The sequence below is a fragment of the Barbus barbus genome, assembly GCF_936440315.1.
Source record: "Barbus barbus genome assembly, chromosome: 5".
Lineage (NCBI taxonomy): Eukaryota > Metazoa > Chordata > Actinopteri > Cypriniformes > Cyprinidae > Barbus > Barbus barbus.
In genome coordinates, this window is record NC_136733.1 from 33,119,068 (window position 1) to 33,146,893 (window position 27,826).

The 27,826-nt window shown below is 35.3% G+C and overlaps 1 protein-coding gene across 1 annotated transcript; it reads left to right on the top strand.

The window, feature by feature from the left end:
• The first annotated feature begins 775 nt into the window (after positions 1-775).
• Positions 776-25,101, top strand: LOC306870569 (lysyl oxidase homolog 2B). Its single transcript, XM_079417929.1, has 14 exons — positions 776-878; positions 2,917-3,286; positions 3,911-4,086; positions 9,832-10,043; positions 15,025-15,241; positions 16,456-16,639; positions 17,392-17,549; positions 17,648-17,815; positions 20,538-20,703; positions 21,705-21,945; positions 22,236-22,351; positions 22,495-22,631; positions 22,764-22,875; positions 23,741-25,101. Exons 2-14 carry the CDS (start codon positions 2,947-2,949, stop codon positions 23,809-23,811), a joined length of 2,298 nt encoding a protein of 765 aa, XP_079274055.1. The 5' UTR covers positions 776-878; positions 2,917-2,946; the 3' UTR covers positions 23,812-25,101.
• The last annotated feature ends 2,725 nt before the right edge of the window (positions 25,102-27,826 follow it).

Consider the following 27,826-nt stretch of genomic DNA (forward strand, 5'->3'; position numbering starts at 1 on the left):
AAAGTTATGTTCAGCTGTTGTTTTACGTCATTGCGTAACTACGTCATTGCGTGCACCCTGAACAACTCTTATTTATTCGGATGATGATTCAGTTCTTAAAATATATTTAGAACCTAAAATAATTTTGCATTGGCAATAAAAAATCGCGCACAATTTATTTAGCCCAAATGTCTTCGCTGAAATATGTTTCGTACGTGAGCGTGTATTTATAGCAAAAATATTAAGACTAGTATGCATGCTAGGTCAAGCGAATGAATGGATGAAAAGTATGCTAGTGCCTAGTATGCATGCCATGAATCCAAAACAAATCATTTAGTCCGGTTTTGTGAACCGGTTCAAATGATTCATTGACAAGTTCGCATAAAAAAGCATTTGTTCAAGAGGTTCACTAACAATACACGTGTCTTACTGGAGTACAGTCGTCCCAACCCAAATTGTTTGTATACACCAAAACTGATTTTTATGCATTTTAAATATACTTAAGCTACAACACCAACCTACAGAAGTAGCCTGTGAAATTCAGTTTGCCTCCCCTCCTCCAGAAAACTCTCCACAAGTCACCAAAAGTGCTCTTGTCGAGCTAGGAGATTATTTAATCCATCACAATTATTATTTTTGTTTTAAAACAACAGACTTCTTTTAGGCACGTACATAATGTCTGTTTCCTCAAAACTTGCAGTTATGTGGAGGTCCATGAGGTCACCAGCCCACAGTGGTGGGCGTGAGGGGGCAGTTCAACAAGGCGTAACTTTGTTTCGACTTTCCTGAAATTGTAGGAGATCAACCAGTGAAAGTTTAGGGGTTGTGCAACAGCTGAGAGAAGCAAAAATTCACATTCGGAGGACTATTCTACTGTGAAACTTGCACTCGCAACAAAAGTAAGCTAACTATCTCTGCTTTGCTATTTTAAGCTATATTGTCTACATTGCCTTTTTTAAGATGTAATTGCATTTTTTTTTTTTTTTTTTGCTTATTTCAAAGTATAATAATTAGAGTTGTAGTGAATATTTCGCTTTAGAATGCTTTACCTGACATTCTGGTTTTGCAATACAGCACGTTTCCTTGTAAGATAGAAAAAACAATGGTTATGTATGACGTCATGCTTGAGTCAGTGGGATAGGATGCAATCTGTTTATGACTAAATGAGAGATAAATGTTGTGCCAAGGTGTTTGTGTGATTTTATAAGATATATTTTTACGTATAGATTTTTACTCAAATGTTTTAACAGCCTGTTCACATTATTAATTAACATTACAGCCTCTGCAAAAGTGGGTCTGTGCCTTTGCTTTTGGTTCAGGTAGAACAGGCTAGTATTAGACTGTCTGTGACCCCTTGACACGTGAACCCTATCCTGTCAGAATCTTATTCATTGTGACTTGTCTGGAAGTGCAAAGTACTAACATACAAGAACCAGGTATTTAGGACAGGAATGCAAGGCAGTTCCAAAACTGCAGATAGCTCAGAGCAATAGGTCTTGTCCTGGCAAACAAACTTATACCAAATACACTTCTGAACAAGCCTCTTGGTCTGTATGATGGGCTTTATGTAAATTCACTTTAGACCAAGCACGTTTTTAAAAGAACTGCCACATAGGCTGCTGTAGAGAAGAAGATATTTGGCTAATTCATTGGGACTTCTGGAGTCCATATCTGTTTGCCACATGCATTTGGACAATAGACCCTGAAAAGATTCTGAAAGATTTATTCATGCTTGTGTAATTTAGTGTACACATTTAGTTTTAGTTTAGGTCACAGGCTTCACCATTTTGATGTATTTTAGACAGTAACTTTCGAATGTGTTAGAAAAAGTGAGCGGAAGTCTTAAAAATGCTTTTGTAGAAGTGTCTCTTTTATCTTGGAGTGGCAATCTTAAGGGAACCCTTAGAAGCATGTTTTTTTTTTCTTTCTTTCTTTCTTTAAGATAGACCAACACTTACAGTACATGCCAGTGGGTACTGGAGAACCAAGATGTCTTGAAGACTCACTCTATTAATCACTTATTTTTTTTCTGCACAGTGGAATTCAAATGTCTGAACGCCCTACCATGTATTTAGCTTTTTTAATTTAATAATATTTTGATAATTTTTATTGTCAAATTATATAATCAGCATTAGAATTAAAGGTAACTGAAGTGGAAAAACAGCATTGCACATGTTCATGCAAAACCTAATAAGCCATCTTATATATTTGAAAATTACCTTTTGTATGAAAGACTTCACAGTGTCACAAATTTGCTTATTTGATATAAGATGTAAAACTAGTGCAGAACTAATTATTAATCAGTTTACATCTTAAAATATTTAGTGTATTTCTTTGTTTAAATTAGATTTTAAATGCCAGATTTTCCATTTGAATTTTGTACTCTGCTGTGTATACTTTTTATTTTCCCATAGTCAGGAAACCAATGACCTCATCTACTCATGCTTACCATACTTCCATCAGTACATCCTCTTGTGTTATTGAAAGAGAATATCTAACATCCCAATCAAAGTGTCATCTGTCAAACTTCTATGCTCAATTAAACTGTATTTTCTGATAAGATCATGATTCTTCTCCTTGGTATTCAAAGCGAACTTTATATTTTTCTGCATAGTTCATAGCTAATGTAGATGAATAGCATGCCACAGTGTGGACTTAACAAGTCTCTTTGTCCTCACTTGCGCTCTTTGATGTGGGCTGATTTGGTGATGGATGAGAATTCCCATGCTATTCCCCTTGAGCTCATGACTTTGATAAAAGTGCTTTTGATTAAAAAAGTACAGATAAATGGCTAGCTGGAAATCTTAAAACGTATGAATTATGTCTGTTAGCGTCAATAATGTTTTTTCTGTGCTGCCTTTTTAAATAATAACAATAGAAATTAAATCCATTTCTTCACTTTCACTTCTTCCTTCCTTTTTTTTTTTTTTTTTGCAGGCCATAAAAACCTCCTGAGCCTCTATCATTATGCTGGCCCTCTGGTCTGTGTCATTTGTACTATTGTGCGTATGGAGATTCAGTTACGCACAGTATGAGCACTTGGGTTACCTCCTGGGCTACCCAGACCCTGCACAGGAGCTTTATACTGCTCCAGAGCTTCCTAAAGATATACCTAGGATACAGATACGTCTGGCGGGAGAGAAACGCAAGCACAATGAAGGGCGTGTTGAGGTCTTCTATGAAGGGGAGTGGGGGACTGTGTGTGATGATGATTTCACCATTCACGCAGCCCAAGTTATATGCAGAGAACTGGGTTATGTTGAAGCAGTCTCCTGGTCTCCATCATCTAAATATGGGAAGGGAGAAGGTAAGATAGTGTTCAGAAGGATATATTTTGAAACTGATGCATTTCTTCACAGTTAAAATGATTTGCAGTTAAAGAAATAGTTGAAAATAATGAAAATGTACTCACCCTCAAGCCATGTAAGATGTAGATAAGTTTGTTTCTTTAGAAAATATTTGGAAAAATTTAGCTTTTTTCTCACCAACAACGTGAATGGGTGTCATCAGAACAAGAATCCAAATAACTGATAAAAGCATCTCAATAATTCAGAATTAATAATTCAATCTTATTTTGATGGCACCCATTCACTGCAGAGGATCCACTGGTGAGCAAGTAACGTAATACAGATTTTTTTCAAATCTGTTCCAATGAAGAAACAAACTCATCTACATTTTGGAAGGCCTGACAATGAGTACATTTTAGCAAATTTTCATTTTTGGGTGAACTATTCTTTTGATAGTACAGGTTAGTACAAGGTGTCCATGGACACCTTTTTTGACTTCAGTAAATAGTTTTAAATGGACCAGTTTTGTACAAATATCTCAAGCTGCATGCATAATAATTATGAAAGAATTAGCAAAACAGTGAATGTCACCAATGAGAATTGATGACTTCTAGAATATTTGCACTGACTTTCTGTGTTTTTAGGCCGTATCTGGTTTGACAATGTCCACTGCACGGGGAATGAGAAGAGCTTGGCCCAGTGTGAGTCTAATGGCATAGGTGTATCTGACTGTAAGCATACAGAGGATGTAGGGGTGGTTTGCAGCGACAAGAGAATCCCAGGATTCAAGTTTGTTAACACCCTTACCAACAACATCAATGTAAGTGAATTCAGTGCAGATGTGTTTCTTCTGTTATTGTCTAAAACTATTCAGAGGCATCATGCCTAATTAATTTTTTAAGGCAAATCAATTTTGAATGCAGCTTCCAAAAGACACAAATAAATATTTTTTCAATTATGTTACAATTATTGTAGGTACAAAATTAATTGTGCCCTAAGCCTTTTGGTGACTTTCACTCATTTTGAGGCCAAAATATGTCACTTATTGAAGTGTGTGTGTGGTTAGGAGAATCTGTGCAAAATTTGACAAAATATTACTTTGTTAACATAACACAACCAGTTTTAGCATTTTATGAGTAATGTTTTATATATCCATTTAAGTGTCACTCTTTTGTGAAAATGACTTTTGCAGCTGAACTGCATGCTTGGATATCTTTCCCAGGTGCAACGCAGCCTATGATTCACAAATGCACTGTAAAATGGTGAAATGAGGTGCGGTGTTCAGTCCTGAAGGTTTAAATTAATTTGTTTCTGTAAGCTAAAGAATACATGGAGGACTGAATCGATGCAGGCCTAAAAATCATAATATTCTGAAATTGCAGCAACAAATGTATTAATATGATGTGTGTTTTTGATTTGGTTCATAATTTATAACTGGGTCTCATTGGCAGTCAAGTTTTCAATCAGGGCTCAATTGCAGGTTTTTGTTGCAGGCCCTCAAGAAATCGTTTTCTAGGCAAAGGAAACTTGGTGTGGGACGCCTCTGAAACTATTGTTGTTTTTTTTTCCTTTGATCACTTTTCCAATCACTCGATGCATTATTTTCCATATATTTTCACACCCAGAGCTAAGTGGCTTGGTTGCTAGGCATGTCTCCAATGGACAATGTTCAAATGCCTTTTTGGCACGGTTTTTATGCTACCCAGATTTATGCTACTTGGCTTTATCTAAAATCATATTTCTGTGCCCAGTTAGAGTAATAACAGGATTTGTCCCCATCCTCTGTCTCTTTTCATGCACAAGCTGCTCAGAGCCAGCAGTGTCATCGTGAAAAAATGCATTAAGCATGCAGAGAAATATTTTATAATAGGCACTCTTGTAAACAAAGAGAAGTGTAATTCCAGCCACAGACTCTAGAAGATGTTGACAAATATGATTTCAGAAACTCTAATGGTAATTCACTGTGTAAAGCCAAATGGAAACCTTAATGAATGCCCATCTGAGCATTCGTCACTAATCTAATTTGCAGCAAGAAAATGTCTGAATATATTTACACATGCAGTTTTTATAAAGATGTCTAGTGTGTCTGAATTTCATTTCAAAGTATTATCGGGAATATATGAGTCAAGCAGGGGTTAGGGGGAGGTCTAGACATCTGAGATCAGCTGCTATTTTGTCTCCAGCTGAGAAACCTGGAGAGAAAGCCAGAGTCAGCTTTTCCATATACTGATAGCCTGCACGGGCTCCACATTAAGGCAGTTAAATCACAGGGAGGTTTACCATAATGCCGGCCATATTCAAGTCATCTGGGAATGTTCATAGGCAGCCCACTGTGGCCTTCTTTGGGTTAAAATGGGAAAAATGATGTAATGTATAAGTGTGGTGGAGAAATGGTGGAGGAGAGTCCAAATTTGAGACTGCAAAAGAACATGTAGACAGGCCTTTGGGGGAACACTACATTTTCCAGGTCTAACTGTCATCATAAAAAGTGTATTATGTTTTACAGTATATGTAATAATATGCTGATCCACTTTATCAGATGCATTGATCAAATTATGTTGTCAAGTTGTTTTAGACCCAAAACCTGATGAAAGATACAATGTACTTTTCTGAACCTAACCAAAAACCGCTGCTAATATTTATGTGCCTCAAATATCCAGCGATCCCGTGAACATACTGTAAATCATTGCATTATATGACTTGTTTACAGCAAGACTTAGAGGATTGGCTGGTCAAATCTGTAAATATTTTTCTACAACCTAATTTTATTGTGAATAAACAGGATGTTCTCCCTGTTTGGAAAGAAACATATGTGATCATTTTTTTAGCGAATGTGTTGACGCCCTTTACCTATATGTAAAAACTAAATGAATTCATTTTTGTTAATTGCGATCAGTTCAGGCAGTCCAAGCCTTATAGATATAAATCAGGACCAATGCTCTTGTCCACCATTATCATGAGAATGGGACATGCAGAAGCAGCTGAAAGCCTGCACCATGCAGAAACATGTTATGCAATACCTTGATTGCAGTCACAGGGAGTTTGTGCACATTCACTGTGATAGGCCTACACTACAACATAAAAGTATTTTTAAGGTAAGGCTTTTCATAAATGTGTGTTAGAAATCCTTAAGTTTTGATAAAACTTTTACAACAGCTGCAGATAAAAATGGTCACCACCACTTAATGTCAGACAGATGCTGCTGATCAGCTCGGAAACACTCAGCCATTATTTTTCTAGTGACTAATATGTTCCTCATCTGTGGAGTCTGGCCCAGCATGTACAATTATTCTTACTCTACATGAATCCCCCCTTTTTTTCCAAACCTATACTTAGAGAGTCTATATAAGCATGTATATTATGTAAATGTTATGCAGTATATTCCCTATTCATTTCCTGCACGTCAAAATCTGACTATGCCATTCCTTATCTTTGGGTAGGTAGAGAATAATGTAATATTCTTGGTTAAAAGATTTGGCTAAAGGAGTCAAAATTACATTTGAGATAATGAACAGCATGCCAAAAATGCTTGATGGGTGTCACATTGAATAAAAACCTGTAATATTGCTTAAAAAAGACTACATTTCAATGATCTGTCATTTGCTCAGTTAGCAGTTTCATTGCTATCATAAATAGTTGCTTTCTCTGTCTCTTTATGTCAATTTTCATTGTGTTTATTTATCTGGCTCTCCTCCCCTTCAATTTACACACTTTAGTGGAATGACACTCGCTATTAAGCAGGATGTTTATCTCTACGTAGCAAGCGTAATCTCTGAAATTGAAAATTAAACCACACCCAAAGTTATTTACAGTGGGAAGAGTTGTTCTTTCAGTTTTAAGCCTAGCCTTCAGTACTTTGTCATCTTACATTCAGTATAGTGTGCAACTATTGCTTGTGGTTTTTGTAGTACATTTTGCTTTTGACCCAAGTGGAAAAACACATTTTTTACATTCCTGAGGATTACAAGATTTCTGTATATGTAAAAGTTTTCCTTGAAAACCGACACCAATGTTCAATGTTGTTTTTTCCTCTAAGTTCTTGTAGGAGACTGTTATAGGTCAGACTGAACTGCTCACAGAGTTACAGTCAGTAAAAGAATAAAAAGCCAATTAAACATGGGCACCAGGTCAGTGGAATGGACCATGCCACTTTAATCTTGTTATTTTAGGAAACAGATAATCATCACTTGTGCTTTGGCTCTCAGTCTGTCTAACAAGACAGGCCAGGGCAGTTGTCCAGCAAAGTGCAAGTGTTGTCTACCCTGTTTTGAAAAGCTCAGTAACAGGCAAGTTTATGTAAAAGTATTTTGTTAATGCACTGTTCTGTTCTAAGTTGGGGGAGGGAAACTGCTTATAGGAAATGGGCTCCATCTGCAGAGGAGGCATTCTTTAACATGTCTTTGCAAAGAGTTGAAAAAACCAAACAAATAATTGCCATCTACTTAACAACAGAAATCGCCATAGAGTTTCCAAGACAGGACACCATGTTCAGTATACAGAAAGATGAATGTGACGTTTTTTTTTTTTTTTTTACAACAGCACCATTGTTTTCATTTCATCCATTTAGATTGTGATAATAACCTACCATTTGTACTGCTTTTATGGATTTTTCAGTAAAGTTAAATCATGTATAATAAAATCATCACTGCAAGTTTATGTATATGTTAAAGTTTTACATTTTTGTAGCTTTTTGAATGACAATTGTGGAATAGATTTATGTTATTTGTATTCTGTTTAGTTGCAGAGAACATGCTCTCTCACTCTTCTTCTTGTTTAAAGGGAAAGCAATGTGGGCTGTGTGACATTTTCCTTTTCACAATCTGTCTTCTGGCCAGTGGAAGAACGCCTGTCAGTTCACCACTTGTGCCTCTGACTCCTTCTCCTGTATGAGCAGTAGGAGGGTTCTCTTTTTTCTTTTTGAAAGACAGACTAGCCTCCTGAGATGCTTACTTACATCCACAGAAGGACAAGCCCTTACAAATCGATATCCCAGCTGCTGTGTTTAGGAAATCTTTTTCTTCCTCTTTTGTGCTAATAAATCACACATCAGGTGTTTTTTTTCCCCCATCCTGTTTTGAAACCATCCACATTGCCTGTTTAGAAAAGAGTCAATTGAAACCCCATGTAGCTCGGATATGTGCACTAGTCTTTGAACTTGCTGATCAAATCACAATGAAAGACAATTTTAGCATCTTAATCATAATAAATCAATTCAAAAGACATTTGAAGGTTTGGGGTTTGTGTGAATTTTGGGGTCGGTGTGAATTTGTTGTTGTTGATGATGATTATGTTAACAAAAGTCTCTTTTTGTAAGTAAAAACTGTAATATTGTGAAATATTATTACAATTGAATATAACTGTTTTCTATTTTTTAATATATTTTAATGTAATTTATTCCTGTGATGGTGAAAGTCTGAATTTTCTGCATCATTACTCCAGTCTTCAGTGTCACATGATCCTTCAGAAATCATTCTAATATGCTGAAAGTGATGCTTAAGACATTTATCAATGTTGAAAACAGTTTGCTTAATATTTTGGTGGAAACAATAATTTTTGGAAATAATTTTTTCAGCATACTTTGAGGAATAGAAAGTTCAAAAGAGCAGCATTTATTTGAAATAGAAATGTTTTGTAACATTTAAAACGACTTTACTGTCAACTTAATGGATACTTGCTGAATAAAAGTATTAAAATATATCTTTAAAACAAAAATCTTACAGACCCCAAACATTTGAACGGTAGTGTATTTAACACAATTTTACACGTATTTCACAAATATGAACCTCCCCTGTTGAAGACTATTTTTCTACATCATAAGGAACAGAGGGCAATGGAATGTTTAGGCCACTATATTTGCTGAGCTCAGCATCTCATACAGTCTTTCACAACTCAACCCACATGGTCTCATTACATAGGAATCTACTGCTAAAGCTCTATGTAGTCTTAGAGTCTACTGAAATGATTTAGCCTCATGTAGGCCTAGATACACCCTGGAAGAATTTGCTGTTAGTCCATATAGTTAATGATAAATAAATAATTGGAATGACGTGCATTTAGATGCTATTATACGAATCTAATGTCATATGATAAAGAACTGTCTGCTGTTCAGTGTTGCATAAGATGTTCTCCATGTGCTTCGATTTTCCAGACTCTCCAGTAAATTTGGGGAAAGAATTTCAACCACACACCTTTGCCTGATTATCAAGGTGTCTGGGATTATTTGATGTGAGCTTGAAAGCAGTAACCTCTTCTTTGCCTTTTTATCCATCTAATATAGACGTCAGAACCCATTAAATGCATTTTTACAGTCTGGTTACAGATGTGAATTGTAGTTGGCTTAAGGGTAAACACAGCTGGAAGTTTTTTTCACAGGTGGAGCAGGTCAACAAGTCCTGCTGATAGGATGTTTATAATGAAGTGAAGAACTGTAAAACCGGTTTAGTTTTATAGTAGCTGTGGTTAAAGTGTCCAGTTAAGCGTTTTATTGCTAATACAAGAATCATTATATATCATAAATTAACTTTAGTTTTGCATTAACAGTACTTGTTTTCTTTCGCCCCCTTAGAGTCTGAACATTCAGGTGGAGGATGTTCGTATACGCCCCATCCTGTCATCGTATCGTAAGCGCATCCCAGTGACAGAGGGTTATGTGGAGGTGAAAGATGGAGGCAAGTGGAAGCAGATTTGTGATGATGAGTGGACTCACATGAACAGCAGGGTTATCTGTGGCATGTTCGGCTTTCCTGGAGACAAGAGATACAACACCCGTGTGTACAAGTGAGTTCTCAGTTTCCCTTCAGTTGTGATGTGTTTTGTGCAAATATTCCTTTAGTATATAGATTTTTTTCTTTGGTGACCTGAGAGAAATTTAGATTTGTAAGATTTTTAATGGAGGTACTCCTTTTGTGGTTATAAATAGTGTACTCCTTTCAACTCCCACAACAGCTAAATGGAAACACAGTGCACATCTTTTATAGATCCAGGGACCCCTGGGGGTGCTTAAAGATACTGCAGGGGCTTTGTGAGCTGACATATGAAACATATACAAATTTCGTAAAATGTATGAAAACACATTATAACATTACATATACAGACACATTATAACACTTATCAATGCATTGTTACACTATGCATTTTAAGTCAAGTCACCATTATTTATATAGCGGTTTTTACAATACAGATTGTGTCAAAGCAGCTTTACAGTATTAAGCGGGGAAATAGTGTGTCGAAATAGTGTGCCATTCTCCTCTGGCCAGACGAAACCAGCAGTTTAATTCTAGGCTGCAACAAAGTCAGATTGTGCATAGGACTCATCTGGTTCCCGTGGTCTTGTCCCGATGGCCGTCTAGGTGACGAGGTCTTCGGAGGGTATCTGTCTCTGGGGCTCATCTAGTCAACATGGTCTCTGCTGACATTCAGGGCTGTCGAGGTCATCTGTTGGTGGCGCTGATTCACCATCTGGTCTGGATACGGACAGCATCCGGGTGGCTTCAGTGACCATTTGATCTGGATACAGTCTGGATTTGGTGGCTACGGTGACCTCGGAATAAGAAAGAAACAGACTAATATTAGTATAGATGCCATTATTCTAACGATGTAACAAGTACATTGAGTGTTATGGAAAGTGTTCCCGGTTCCTGTTGACCTAATTAATGCAGCCTAACAATTTTTTAATGTATTTAAATTATAGAGATGTGTTAGTGTGTTACGTGTAAGCCAGGTTAAAGAGATTGTTCCAGAGTTTGGGAGCTAAATAGGAAAAGAATCTTGATTTTTATATTAGGTATTATCAAATGGCCAGAGTTTTGAGATCGTAGGGGATGTGAAGGACTATAATGCTTTATAGGTAATTAGCAAGATTTTGTTGACAGAACCCGGCTAATAAGGTCATACTTCTTGGTTCTAGTAAGAACTCTAGCTGCTGCATATTAAACCAGCTGGAGTTTGTTTATTAAGCGCGCAGAGCAACCACCCAAAAGAGCATTACAATAATCTAACCTTGTGGTCATGAACGCATGAATTAGCGTTTCTGCATTTGCCATTGAGAGCACAGGTTGTAATTTAGATATATTTTTGAGATGGAAAAATGCGGTTTTACAAATGCTAGAAATGTGGCTTTCGAAGGAAAGATTGCTGTCAAATAGCTCCTAGGTTCCTAACTGATGATGAAGAATTGACAGAGCTGCCATCAATTATTAGACAGTGTTGTAGGTTATTACATGCAGTTTTTTGGTCCTATAATTAACACCTGTTTTTTTTTTTCAGAATTTAACAGTAAGAAATTACTAGTCATCCAGTTTTATATCAACTATGCATTTCATTAGTTTTGCAAATTGGTATGTTTTATCAGGCCGCAAAGACATATAGAGCTGAGTATCATCAACATACGGAAGTTCTAAGCAGCCATGCATTATTAAAATTTTTCTGTCTTGTTTTCTTGTGATCTCGACATAACGAAAGTTGTTTTGTCGTTATCACGACTTAATTTTCTCGTGATCTCGACATAACGAAAGTTGTTTTGTCGTTATCACGACTTAATTTTCTCGTGATCTCGACATAACGAAAGTTGTTTTGTCGTTATCACGAGTTAATTTTCTCGTGATCTCAACGTAAAAACCGTTTTCTCACAACGTAATTGTAGCTATCGTGAGAAAATCAGGGTCGCTATATTGTCTTCGCCGATAAAGTTGCAGACCCGACAGCCTCCTTCTCAAGTGTCGAACACTTATGTGTAAGTCGTCAATCACTGACAGACACAGAGCTATTTCAGTTTGAGTGAGTCCCTGATCAAAGTAAAAGCGAATACGATCATCCATGATGCTGCGATGATGCTGCTTCTATAGTATTTTCTCATGCCGAATACACAGAGAAAATTAAGTCGTGATAACGACAAAACAACTTTCGTTGAAATATATATTAATACACTATATAAATATATATTAATAAATATATATACACTTCCTCTAATGCCAACATAATTTTCTAGTCTACTCAAAAGAATGTTGTGGTCAAATGTTATAGTGTCAAACGCAGCGCTAAAATAAATTAAGTTAATCAGTTAAATTCGATTTAACCCTAAGAAGGCCAAAACCATAAAGAGACATCAGAAAATTAAATAAAATTTTCCATCTCATTGGGACTCAAATAATACAATTTCATGATTTTTTTCAAAACTTGACTCCTATTTTTGATTTTAGTGTTTGTATCCCCCAGGATACGTTGCCCCTTGGGGGTATAAATTCATTGAAAACAGAAAACTTGTTTATCAATGTTTGTTACAACATTGGTTGTAATTCCTGAACGCTTTGGAATACAGACCTATTTTGGTCTTTGGTCTCTTTTTAAAGAAGACACAGCAGATTATTGCTGAAGTGAAAGCATTTAAAAAATAAATAAATATATATTAAAAGAGGACAAAAGGTTACAAAAGTTTAAAGTAAAGATAATGTAGTATACTAATATTTATATTTTATATAAAATAAATATTTAAAAAATATATGTTGCACTCTAAAATTTCTATAAAATCAAAGCTATGTGTTTTACCAAGTTATGTTCCAAGTTTGACACCCGAACTCTATTGTTTTTTTTAATGCAGTTTTCTGTTAGAAATCACTTCTATACCAGACCTTTCCAACGATATATATATTTTGTCAAGATTACAAAAAGATTTGATTTTCTAAACCACAAGCCACAAAATCAGTCTATATACTGTGTTTTTATATCTTGATTTATATCTTGACGATTTATCCCCTGAGATACAAACATTTAGAGACAGATGCCAAAACATGTAAGCATTTCATTCATAAAATTTCAATGTAAATCTAATAAGCTAATGCTGAACAACAACTTTTTCAACAGGTAAGTCCCCTCCAACATGTGTAAATATGTGAACTAGATCAACTTTGATCGGAGGGTGAATAGATTTCCCACTACAGGCGGCCATGCAGTTTTAAATGCTTCCTGTGAGCTAAACAAAGAATGTAGAAACAAGTCACCTTATCTAAATATTTACAACAAACACCCTTTCAAAATGAAACCAAGAAGTAAGATCTACACTTCCACTGCTTCTCCCCACAGCTTCTCAAATGTTTGTATCCCCTAGGATATGTCGCCCCTTTTAGGGTTAAATTCAGTTATAATTATTTATGACAAGATATAATGCATTACAATGCACATTATGAATAATTATAATGCAGTATACCTTTTAATGACCCTTTATAATGCATTGTACATAAAGGCTTTAACATTTCAGCATTTCCAATTTATTCTCACATTAAACATTTTCATTTATTTAAAAAACTGAAATAAAACATCCTTTATCTAATTTGCTGTCATACCGTAAACAGCTTGACACTTTCGACACTTTTTTTTTTTTGTTCGACAGACATAAATCTTAATCTGTTAGCTGCATGCTGGCAGGAAGCCTGAAATCAAAATATCCTCCTTTGGAAATAACAAAAATAGACATGCTGCTTTTCCATCAGCACTGGTCAGAGAAACCACTGGTTGCCTCTCAAGCAAATGAACCTTATTTGAATCACATCATGAAGGATGTTTCTTGTGAGTTTTTTAAAACTTTCCTTGCAGATGAATCAGCGCTCCTAAGAAAATAGGAGCAACTCAAAACTTAAACTTTCTGCTAAGCTATTACATATCATACTGTGTTCGTAAAATATGACTCAAGAGTTGCATAAATCTTCATGAGCACTTCCGTAACTTTGAAAAATATGGAAATCAGCACTAAAATGCCTAGTTAGTAATTAATCTGCTAAATGAGAAAACACATAGGCACAATGGAAATTAAAGCTTTACTGTTGGTTATATGATCTCTTCGGCTAAGCTACGTGCTTCCCCGCACATGGTGTGCCTTATGAAATGTGCAGGCGCTGTCTGTTTTTGTAAATCGGTGCCTGATGTTGGGGGGGGGGGGGGGGGGGTACGTAGCCAAAGGCTGTAGTTTTTTGGAGGGTTTTTTTCAGTGTGGAGCCAAAAAGAGCTTCTTTTCAGCTACCTCTGTCTGCTCTGTGGCTTTAAACTGTGCTTCATAAGAAAACTTGGACAATCCTTTCAGAGGACCGTGCATGAATGGCTTCTGTAAATAATACGGCTCTTACCCTGGCTGGAACAACCAGATGATGTTCTCAGATGATAAAGAACTGGCGTGGAAGTACAAAAGCTTTCCCTACAGCTGTTCTCGCAAACAATATAAATTAACTACCCGGTTACATTTTCCGGCTTTTGTAACAAAACATTTTTATTTTCCGTCTTTAGATTAAATCTGTGAGTTAAATGCTACGTCTAGCATTTCTTCTGTGTGCACCAAAGCCTTTGTGTGTGTTTGTGTCCACATTTGTTTTCACAATAGTTTTGCAGTAGGGATCTGAAACAGACTTTGGAGCAATTCCAGTGTGAAATGTTCTCTCCCTCAGAGTCTAACCAAAAAAACAAATGTGGATTGTATATTTTTTGTGAATGACGGCCAATATACTTCTAACAGCGAAGTGTCATCATGGCACTTCACATGAAGCTTGTTAAATATTCTGTTTGTAGGATGTGCACCATTTTTCCTGCAGGAATATATGACGTCACTTCAGCAGCACTTCATCTTTTTTATAATTCAATCAAATCTTCAATGCAGTGATGAATCATTTACTAGCCATAGTATGACTAGAATCTTCCACTTGGCCCTATACATGGGTTTTGTGTGAGTTATGTTTGTTCAGTTTAATTCTTAAATTCCCTTTGCTTTATTTCTCAGGATGTTTGCCCGCCGGAGAAAGCCAACATACTGGGATTACGCTATAAATTGCACCGGAAATGAAGCTCATTTGTCTAGCTGTAAGCTGGGCCACACGCTCGCCATCAAAGACAATAGCACGTGTGAGCAGGGCACTCCTGTGGTAGTCAGCTGTGTCCCTGGCAGAGCTTTCGCCCCGACTCCCATGGCAGGATACAGGAAGGCCTTCAGACAGGAGGTGAGGCCAAATTATGCATTTCTTCCAAAAATACAAGAAGCCACATGTCCACATGAGATATTGCTTTGCGCTGAACTTCTGACTCTCACCTTTAAGGAGACTATTAAGTATGGAACAGAGCTCAGCACAATTTATCAACACAGTGATAGTAAATCTTGATCTAGAGACAAAGGGGTTACTTTAAAATGAATCGTTTCTTACTTATTTAAAGATGTTTATATGGCAAAAGTGGTAGTTTTCGAGTCCAATACTTTAGGATGCTGAAAACTGTGATTATATGAATATTAATGTTAGAGAGCGAAGATGGGGATATTTTTGTATCTCTAAAGCACTGTGATGACAGACATTTTAGCCGAAAATGACATCACTCTTTCCAAATTATACGTTTAAGTTGTCCATGTGGAAGCTTGCCCATTACATACCATTCAGCGAGGTCAGTGAGTTCATTAGCATGATGCAGATCTGCACTATTTAAGCGTTTGTTGTGTATTCCTGAAAGAATTCCTGCAGAATATATACACATTCATTTTATGGTTAAAGGGATACTTCACACAAAAAATGAAAATTATGTCATTAATTTCTCATCCTCGTGCTGTTCCAAACCCATAAGACATTTGTTTATCTTCACAACACAAATTAAGATATTATTTATATAATCTGAGAGCTTTCTGCATAGACAGCAATGCAACTGAAATGTTCCCAGACCCAGAAACATAGTAAAAACATTGTTAAAATAGTTCATCAAAAATATCTTAACTTGTGTTCTGAAGATGACCAAAGGTCTCATGGGTTTGGAACGACATGCGGGTGAGTAATTAATGACAGAATTTTCATTTTTGGGTGAACAATCCATTTAAAGATGAAGTATTACATGACTATTATAATGTTTCAAAAAAATCTATTTAAAATAAATTATTTTTATTTATTTTTTTTACTTTCAATTTATCAAAGAATCCTGAAAACAGTGTAGCATGGTTTCCACAAAAATATTAACAAGTCCAACTGTTTTGCGGGACGGAAATGGATTTATCAACTTTTGTAATGTTTTATAATGATGTTAGGCTTGTGATGTCTTGAGGTTTGTCATGCACATCTGCCATAAGAGTTGCCTGAATTTCTGGAAAACTTCTCAAATATGAACTTTCTTAAATTAGTTATAACCAAAGAATTTCAGCTCTTCTGCTAAGAGGAATCATTCTCCTTTTTCGTCACAGCAACCCCTGGTGCGTCTCAAAGGTGGTGCTGTTGTTGGAGAGGGGCGTGTGGAAGTGTTGAAAAATGGAGAATGGGGCACGATCTGTGATGACAACTGGAATCTCGTAGCAGCTACTGTGGTGTGCCGTGAGCTTGGATTTGGGAGTGCCAAAGAGGCGCTTTCTGGAGGTCAACTTGGACAAGGTGCACTTATATTATTTTTCCATATAATTTTTTTTTATGTGGCATTAGAACTACTCTTCAGTTTTGACTTTACTATTTAGTTTTGACATTACAGATAATGTTTTCAGCTAATATTTACATCTTTTTTTAGCTTTAGTACAATATAAATGTAAGCAATTTAAAAGCCAGTTCATGAACTACTTTATAGGATTGGGTAAAAGTTTTGCATATGAAACAAGCATTGTGGAACTCTTTCATGTTTTTACTATTAGTAGAAAACAAGTCATTTTGGAGTCATTTTGAGTTCTGAAATTTAAAGTATGTTTTTATAGTACAATGAGCTCTTATTTGTAAAAAAAAAAAAAAAAAAATCAGAAAAATTTTGATTTTATGATTCCGTATTGTATTAACATATTCCTGTATTTATAAGTGTACTATCGTTCTCACACAAATGGATATTGAAAATATATAGATGACTTTATATGTTATGAATATGTTTTATATTTATATTTATGATTAGCATGTTTATGCGTTTTCAGACCCCTGGCCTAAATAATTAATACATTAATGCATTAATTAATACATTATTTTGTAGTAGTCCCACCATGCTATGTCAGATAAAAGTGTTTGGTTTTGACAAATTGTATGGTTTCATGTTTGTTTTAGGTTTTTATGATTTTTGTCATACCTTTAAACATGTTTTACTGTTTGAGCTATAGGAAGTTATTATGACTAAATATGTGTTTACGACTATGAAAACATGTATTTTCCAGGAATGGGCCCTGTACATATGAATGAAGTTAAATGTTCTGGCTTTGAGAAGTCTGTCACTGAGTGCCCCTTCAATATGGACAAAGATTCTGAAGGCTGTAGTCATGAGGAAGATGCAGGCGTCAGGTGCAATGTTCCTGCCATGGGCTTCCAACAGAGGGTAAGAACAGCGTCTGTGGTAACTTTAAATGACTGAATATTGAAATGCATTTTTACTGTCATAGCATAACATGGCCACTGTGCTCTTCATTATTGCAGCTGCGTTTGAGTGGAGGTCGTAACCTCTTTGAAGGCCGTGTGGAGGTTCTAATGGAGCGCAACGGTTCTCTGGTGTGGGGGACTGTGTGCGGTGAGGGCTGGGGCACTATGGAGGCCATGGTGGTCTGCAGACAGCTGGGCCTGGGCTTTGCAAGCCATGCTTTCCAGGTATGTTTACTCTCAAAACCTCATCAAAAATGGACATTTGAGTCTCACGTTGGGGATTGTCACACTGTGTTTAACCCTGGGTTACGGTAAGGCATGTCTATCCCTCTTACCAGATCATCCCTTGATTTTAGTAAATTGGATGTTGGCCCTTCAAGGTATTCCAACTCCACACTACTGTTCAGCTCTTTTTTATAAGCGGGGATGGTGGAAGAATGCTGTTAGTGAAATCAAAGCTCTGTGTGGGTTGAAGGTTTTTCAGTGACGCCCTACTGTGATTTCTGAATAAGCAAAAGCTTGAGAGATCTCTACTTAGTAGGTTTATCAAAACCAGATCATATCAGTTCTGGAATGTTTCAGGCCTTTATTGATCGTCTTGTGTCAACGTGATTCCTTTTGTGCCCATTAACCGTTCCTGCTGGTTGTAAATAAGAAATCGCAGCGTTCCATTCCTCAGGCACGTTGTCTAGTCTAATGACATCGAATCTGTCAATTCACAGATGGGATTTTGTAAACAGAGCCGACTGGTGTGCCTTCTAAAGAATGTCCCCTGATTCTGTTTGTCAAATATGTCCATAAAGAAACTGTTTTTCAGTGTTTCTCCCAGCAGTGAACTCTCTCTACTGACTGTACTGCGTCCAAGATGAAATTCTTTCTTTTTACAGCCTGGGACAAATGAGTTACTGCAAGGAAATGCATCTCTGTATGTACTTGTATCTCTGAAGTCTGTTAAGAGTATGATGTGTTTCTGCTTGTGAGAATGATGGTTCTGATAGAGAATAACGGTAATTAGTAGAATAACCAGCTGTTTAAGACATGTCTGTTTTCCTCAGATTAACCTTATAAAGACATGCTTTCTGACAGTTATAGATGTCTGTGTTTGCGGTTGCCAAGAGAAACCGTTTCTCCCTTCTGGTTTTACAGTGTTAAAGATAAACAGTTACACCTGGGAAGCATTTAAGAGAGTTAAAGACTCTCTGTTCCAAGAGGAAATTATATATCTTCATCAAATGGATCTTAAATTGATGATAAGCAAGAACGAAATCGTTGACTGCCGCAGGGTTGGAAAAAGAAGGAGAGGTTTGCTTGTGAAGATCTTACTGTTGCTGTTGTTGAGTGATTCATGATTTATTTTAAATAATTAAAATACTTTAAATAGTTTGATAGGAAACGGATAGCCTCACAACTTGAAAGTGTAAGTTACTTTCTGTAAAGTATAATATCAAAGACAATATTTTTTCACCCTGGATATTGAGTTTAACTATACTATAGGTACTATTTAGCGTTTTAATTTTTCCACTGATTTGCTAAGATAGATCTGGCTGCTGAGCACTTTTCTCCATTAGAACAAAGAAGTCCCCAGGTTTTGATTGGGTGACATGCAATAGCGCCATCTTGTGGTTATTATCCGTTTTACTATTAGTGACTTCTCTTTCTCTGTTGACTTTTTCTCGTAACATCTGTTCCTTCATAAGGGTACATTCAGTGCATGCATTTTTCTTCTGTTTGCCAGTCTTATAACGACGCCTAGTGACATGAATGTAGTTTCACAAAAAAAATGGATAATGCTCAATTCATAATCCGCTTAATTTATGAAAAATTACCAATAACAGATGAATTACTGAGTATTGATTTTGAATTACCTTTCATTTTTAGTTTTTAAGTTTTCATTTAAATTTTATTTTTTTGTAATTGTGCTGTGTGCCTTTGTCATTTTTTATAATTTCAGTTTTAGTTTTAGTACCACTTCTTCAACTTAAAATTAGGCTATTTATTTCAGTTAGCTGCCAAGACAACCTTTATATACATTTTTTTTTTTTTTTTTTTTTTTTCAGTTTTCAAAGTTTAAGTTTTTCGTATGATATTTATATTTTAGATTTCTTATTTCAGTCAATGAAGACAATTTTTAGTAGTTGTAATTTTAGATTTAGTTAACAATAGCTACACTGTACTGAGATATATTATATATGTCTTAAGAGTTACATACATCTCACGTCTGCTCACTCTATGTAAAATAAAACAGCCTTTACTGGGCTATGAGTCAAATTTTTACCATATAGAGTCATATGAATCTACTCGTGAATATATATATTTTCAAAAGTGCTTTAATGTTTAAAAATGAATATGTTTTAAACATATGTGACCCTGGACCACAAAACCAGTCTTAAGTCGCTGGGGTATATTTGTAGCAATAGCCAAAAATATATTGAATGGGTCAAAATTATAGATTTTTCTTTTATGCCAAAAATCATTAAGATATTAAGTAAAGATCATGTTCCATGAAGATATTTAGTAAATTTACCGTAAATATATCAAAACTTCATTTTTGATTAGTAATATGCATTGCTAAGAACTTTATTTGGACAACTTTAAGGCGATTTTCTCAATATTTAATTTTTTTTTTGCACGCTCAGATTCCAGATTTTCAAATAGTTGTATCTCGGCCAAATATTGTCCGATCCTAACAAACCATACAACAATGGAAAGCTTATTTATTCAGCTTTCAGATAATGTATAAATCTCAATTTTGAAAAATTTTAACTTAAGACTGGTTTTGTGGTCACATATATTTTTGAATGAGTAAAAATTACTGGCTACATCTTTAATAATGTAATTGTGTAATGATAAATGCTGTCTTTATATTCAGTGTATCTGCACTTCCTTTAATTTCCCCTGTGGATTGGATGATTGACTTGTACTGAGGTGTAATTATGTGTTTGTATAGGAGTCATGGAACTGGCCCGGTGCAGTAAATGCAGATTCAGTGGTAATGAGTGGGGTGAGGTGTGCAGGAACAGAGATGTCTCTCTCCCACTGTCTGCACCATGGAGAATATCTCAGCTGCCCTAAAGGTGGAGGACGCTTTGCTGCTGGAGTTTCCTGCTCTGAGAGTAAGATGATTTCACCATATTCAAATACTCAAATCCAGTTACTCTTATATTTATGCATTTTTATTTTTTGACTTCGAGAGTGAGAGTAAAACCATTAACTACAAACTTCTAATTTGCTGCTTATTAATAGTTGTTAAGTTTACGTATTGGGTAGGATTAGGGATGTAGAATATCTTAATGCAGAATATGTGCTTAATATGTACTAATAAACAGCCAATATAGTAATAATAGGCATGCTAATAAGCAGCTAGCTTATAGCGAGAATCGTTCCCTACTAAAATGTTACCTATAATTCTACAGCTTATTTGTTTCTGGAGAAACACTGACCTCTTCTGGTCACTTTAAAAATAAAATGCAAACCTATTATATGTTTGCATTTATTAACACTAACAAACTACACACAGAATTATGTTCAAAGATCATAAATATCCTTTTGAGCATTTGTACAAAGTCTAAATTAGTGAAAAAAATGTTTTGGTATACCACACCATGTGGTAGTAATACTTTGCAAAATGGATTGAAGATGCAAAGTTTGGAGTCAATGTGTAGGCCACTTTTAAATCTTTGATTTTTGAGCTGTTAAAGGAAGAATCAAAATGCTTTTAAATATGTATATTGTGTTGTTGAAACTACTCCTAAATGTAATGTAGAAACTTTCATTTTCTGTCAAACTGCTTTGTAGCGTGAAAAGCACTACAAATAAATGTGAACTGAATTTAATTGTTTCGTTAATGGGATGTCTGTGGCTGCTCATCTTGGCCAGGATACTTCTGAAAAAAATTGATTTTTTAATCTCAGAATTAATAAAGGACAATAAGTAATTAAAGGACAATAAGTCATGTAGCTTGTGGTGTAATATTTGTTTAAAACCCATCTCTTTCAGATAATATGGAGTTAAAAACTATGAAGAAACATGTGTAAACCAATCTCTAAAAAAGCACTGGCAGTGTTCAACATCTGTTTTAAAACTTCAGCTAAGTGTTTTTTTATGTTCCCTGCAGCTGCCCCAGATCTAGTGCTCAACCCTCAGGTGGTGGAGCAGACCACATACTTAGAGGACCGTCCTATGTTCATATTACAGTGCGCCTATGAGGAGAACTGCCTGGGCTCCACTTTCAGTTCCACCCCAGCCAACAAATATCGCCGGCTCCTCCGGTTCTCTTCCCAGATCCACAACAATGGTCAGTCTGACTTCAGACCCAAAGCCTCCAGAGAGACCTGGGTTTGGCATGACTGCCACAGGTGAGGGTCGAATAACTTATAACTGAAATCATATTAATATGATTTATAAAGCATCATGTGGCATTGAAGACTAGAGTAAATTCAGGCTGCTGAAAATTCAGCATCACAGAAATAAATTACATTTTAAATTACAACAGTAAAACAGTATTACTTTTTAACTGCATTTTTGATCAAATAAACACAGCCTTTGTGAGCATAAAGAGTTCATTCAATAAAATAATGTTACCCATCTCAAACTTATAATGGTAGTGTATATTTTACTTGTAGTTAATTTTTCTTTTCTGTTACAGGCACTATCATAGCATGGAAGTATTCACCCACTATGACCTACTTAGCAACAATGGCACCAAGGTGGCAGAGGGACACAAAGCAAGCTTTTGTCTGGAGGACTCGGAATGTGATGAAGGTATGAAAGAATGTGGCTGTTTTTGTAGTTCAACTGAAAATAATTCCACCTCACTTATACTGTGTATTTTTGGTATTGAAATTTAATTGGTATTACATTACAGTAGTGTGATGATATGCCCTTTGTATTGTTAATTTTATTAGGAATTGAAAAGAGGTACGAGTGTGCAAACTTTGGGGAGCAGGGGATCACAGTGGGCTGCTGGGATACATACAGACATGATATTGACTGCCAGTGGGTGGACATTACAGATGTTAGCCCGGGAGACTACATATTCCAGGTAATAATGACATTTTTAAAGTAGTAGTAATTTTAGTACTAAAGAAATTCTTTTGAATCATATTACCCTGGTTCTTGGAAATGGACATTGTGATTAATTGTTTTTACTAACTGTATTCACTCTTTCTGACAGATCATAATTAACCCCAATTATGAGGTTGCTGAGTCGGATTACACCAATAACATTGTCAAATGCAGATGTCGATATGATGGTCACCGTATATGGATGTATAATTGCCATATAGGTAAATAAACATTTATGAAAATTACTTTTTCGACATGCAGGATTAATTTTCAACGTGACTAGTCCCCTCATCTTAACTATGAATATTTCCTGTAAGGTTTAACTACCAGAAAGTGTTTAAATACTATTTTAAACATTTTACTATACAAATTGTATTATTTGATACTTCTATTATTTTTGTTTTATTTGAAATGTAAATGTAAAATGTCCATTACCGTTTAAATATTTTGGGAGTTTTTTTTTTTTTTTTTTTTTTAAGAAATACTTGTATGTATGCATTAAATTGATCAAGAGTGACCGCAAAACCTTTATTAATGCCAGAAAAGATTATTTCAAATCATTTCTGTTGTGTTGAACTTTCCACCTGTCAAAGAATACTGAAAATATTGGTTTTCACAAAAATATAATAACCAGCACAGCTGTCTTTAACATTGTTGATAATAAGAAATCAATCATCTTTGGATCATGTGACACTGAAGAAAAGTCAAGTCAAGTCACTATTAAAAGCATAGCGCTTTTAACAATGCAAATTGTGTCAAAGCAGCTTTACATAAGCTTGATATCAAGCTGGGTGGCTTTACATACAGCTTTACAGTATTTAGACGAGGAAATAGTCAGAAGTAATGGCTATCACAGGAATTATGTTTTAAAATGCATTTTGAATTGTAATAATACTTCACAACATTACTGGTTTTACTGTATTTTTGATAAAATAAATGCAACCTTAGAGATTTCGTTTGAAAACATTAAAAATCTTGGCAACACCTTCAAAATTGTTTAAAGTAAAATAATAAAATTGTTTGTATAGTATAGTACCCTGGTATAGCTGTATATTAATCATCATTGTGATTCTGTATCTCTTTTAGGGGGCTCCTTTAGTGCAGAGACAGAAGACACCTTTCCTGGCCTGATCAACAACCAGGTGACCCACAGGTAAAAGAGAGGCGCTGAAGAACATCCAGAAACTGCGGTCAACCAGTGAGATCATCAAGAGCCCTGAACCACTACACCTCTCTAGAGGACCTTTCAGCTGTCAGCAGTAATTCCATGGTACTCTTTCAACTATGCTCAGTGTCACCACATAGCCAGCACAGTCCTTTACTGTATTACAAGACTTTTTTAATAAAAAAAAAAATCACTTTTTTAATTGAGAACTCGGATTTGAGACAGGAACTGATTCTGAAATCTGCTCTTTGACTGAGATTTACAGACTGAATTTCCCTCTCACCGCTGAGCCAGTAGCAATTCTAAAACCTCATTCTTTCTCTGTTTGCTGCTGGTGTTGAAGATGAAACTGTGGATGACTCTCAAGTGAGCTCTCTTCAGACATGAAAGAAACTATGGTGCACTTTTTACTTTATTTTTTATCTTGACAGGACTTGTGGTTTAGGTCTTTTTGTAAGCATTTTGATAAGATAAGAGGACTTTCCTCAGATGAGTCTTCTAAAAGAGTATTACACAAATCTACAAAAAAAAATAAAGCCTGAAGAGAGACCATTTCCTTTTTTAGTGTCATGCATTTCAGCTATATACTTTGGCATTTCGAAAACAAAGCTGATGACTTCTGCTTATAGATATTATTGGTTATTATTTAAGTACCTTATGGGTTTGTAGTGGAAACAACTGATGCATTAGAAAAATATAATGAGCCTTACAATATTTTCTATCAATGTCCAATTTCAAAAGTATTTTCAGAAATATGTTGTTATGTGATGAATTGCAGTGTAAGAAAACTTTGAATATTGCCAGTAACCTTAAGTCTACTAGTTCAGATAAGCGGTTCATAAACACTGACATTCTAGGAGCAGGTGAACCTGTGCATACTCTAATATTAGTTTTGTTTTGGATTTTTCCCCACCATGTCCTTGTTGTTATTTTGAATGGACTGACAGTAGACAATCATTATGAATTATTTATGCTAACTCTATTGAAGCTGACACAAGCAGTCTGATCCTTTCCAATTATTCATACAGTGTATTCATATAGTATTTCATCATGCAAGCATTAAATAACTTATTTTAAGACAGGGATTTCAGATGCTATTTCACAATTTCTATGTTTTTCAATGTGGAATGTCTTTAATTTGTTGTCTGTCAATGGTGCTAACATAGTGTTATCCTCTGTTTTTTGAGGGACCATATCAGCTAATTTTACATTATGCTTACTTGAATGGATGTAAAAATCATGGATGTATGCTATGTAGCGTAATAAACTTACATTATTTGGCAAAGAAAAACTATATATGGTATTCCTACAGTTTGGGCAGTTTTGAGTTGTTTTCCAGTGTGTAGATATTTTATATTTCACCCTCTTGTGGTTTATTGCAATATGCCATATTCACTTCATCCACTAAATGGTGCTCTAACAAAATTAAAAAGGTGGAATTTTGGACTCTTCACTACTTAAGTAGTTTTGTGTGGTATATGTATCAAGACAACAATGTAGCTATATACAATTTGCAGCATTTTTAATCCATACTGTATAATGTTTCACATACTAGTAGGCAGAATGCAACATACACCCAGTATGCAGTACAGTAGTATTTCATTCGGATCAACAAAACTCTTTGCAACCTGAAACCTGTGTTTTACTTGGCCACCATATAACTCCAATTTATATACCATACAGAGCACCTTATGTGAAGATTAATGTCTGTTTGTCCTTTGCTTGTTAAAGAATTCAGTGGTTTACTTAACAGGCCTATGCTCTTCAGATGATTAATAACATATCTGTTTTTACAAAAATAACATACATAACATAGGGGAAACTTATACACTGAATCTGAACATATTTAATTTCTGTTAGGTTTAACGTATTAAAATTATTTTAATGATGGCTAGTTTTGAGATTAATGTTCATCATATTTATTGCTGTAGGGGATATGGGAACAGAGCCATTTCCTCTCGATGACAGATCATTTTCTTCGATTTTCCTATTATATGTTGGAGGTCTTTTTAAAGTGACAGTGAGAATGGTCAATGTTCTTATTGGTTTAACCTCAAGTGTTAAATGTACAAAGACCACCCACACAATATGAAAACAAGTGGCTTAAATGTTCACAAAAAACAGGGAATGAGGCAAGTATTTTAATTACTGAATCAGATTTTCAGGACAATGGAGACCTTCACTCTAAACCTCATATGCACACTCGCTGGAACCAGTAACACAGTCTGTTGTTTTAATGTGGTACTGTTTGTCTCTTTATAGAATAATTAAAATAAATGTTAGGCTTCAGCATTCATGCACACAATAACTGTGAGAGCACAACCAGGAGAAATGGAAAGAAAGAACTGAAACAGAATACTTTAAAACTTTTTTTCATTTCAAGGATGGCAGGAACATTAAATTATAATTATTTAAGAGAAAAATAAAATGCATGAAGCATATGTCTTACGGCCCTTTTTTGGCATGTTCAATGCAAATTACTAGCTGCAGGCATGCACTTCCTCAAGATTCATCAAGACGCACCAACGCTGGAGCTAGGATAAGAACAAATGCGTACGCACCTGTTGTGAATCTGGAGGAATTTTTTTAAGGAGATTTTTATCTGGGCACATAAATATGCAAATTGTGTGAAATTATTTATGAAAAAGGCCCACTGTCTTCTAAAACCCTGTGCCAAAAAATTACATTACATAGCCAGTGGTTCGATCTGCGTTGCTTTGATGGTAGCAAGCTTTTCAGTTTCTCCTGCTGAACCTCAGGCCGAGATGCTTCGATCACTGTGCACTGTATTTAGTTTGCACCAAACATATAACTTTACTTTTAAGCCAAGGAGCTCAATTTAAATCTCACTAGACCACCAAAAGTTACTTCCAAAAGGTTTCATGTTTTGGAATCTAGAAAAAGTTTGATGTGATTTAATGTTTACCTCTCCAAGGCTTCACATCAGCCAAATCCTCTAAAATTCTCACAATGTTATAATCTGTCACTTTTCTGCCAATTGTCCTTGTCCAATTGCTCAGTTTGGGTAGGACAGAAATATGTTAGTGTCTGTTTTTTATTAATATTATATAAAAAAAAACTTTACACTTTGGTTAGATATAATGGTCTTTTAGAAAAGGGCCTGGCCAAATATACCCAAAAGCCTACAAACCCTAAACTAAAACTCAAAATTTCATGAAACTAGGTGAGCACATGGTTCTAAAGAAGGGACCTTTATGGAGATTTTGCTATACCTTACGAAAAAGAAGTTTATTCAAGTGTCCAATTACTTCTTTTAGACTGAAACTGACGTATACTTTTTTAGTATACTTTTTTATGTACTTCTCAGAAATGTGCTTTATATACTTCTCAGAAATATACTTAAAATGACATTTAAGTATACTTGACTTATACTTAGAAAAAGTCTAAATATATTTGAGCTATACTTGTGCTCCGAGAATCCGTGTTTTCATTGTTATATGGTAGGAGGTGCTAGTACACATCTTCTGTACAGAATTTCCAAAAACAAAACAACAGATGCTTCCACATGTTAAAACAGCATCAAAACTGTATAACATTGTGGAATAAAATGTCAACCCATGAAGAGGTAATAAGGACTGTCAAGCTTTGGGGTGTTGATCAAGTCCATCTACGTTTTGATTATCATTCTGAATCCAATTCATAGTCTTTTTTCAGCTTTTTATTCAAAATGTTGTTTATTTCTTTATTTTTTATTTATGAGACTTACCCACATTCAAGTGTTTTTAAAAAAAAAAGAATGCATGAAACTAGAATAACATTTTTTGTTTACAAGCAGATAACCTGTTCTTTCTTTGTATGTTTTATATGTTCAGATATTCATACAACAAAATATATACAAATTAATACCTAAATAGGGACATAGTAGTATACTTAAAGTATGATGTAAAGTTCACTTAAAGAAACTTACGAGTATACTGGCAGTATAAACCTACAAAACTAGTAGTTTACTGAGACTATACTTCAAAGTGTACTAAAATGCTACTACA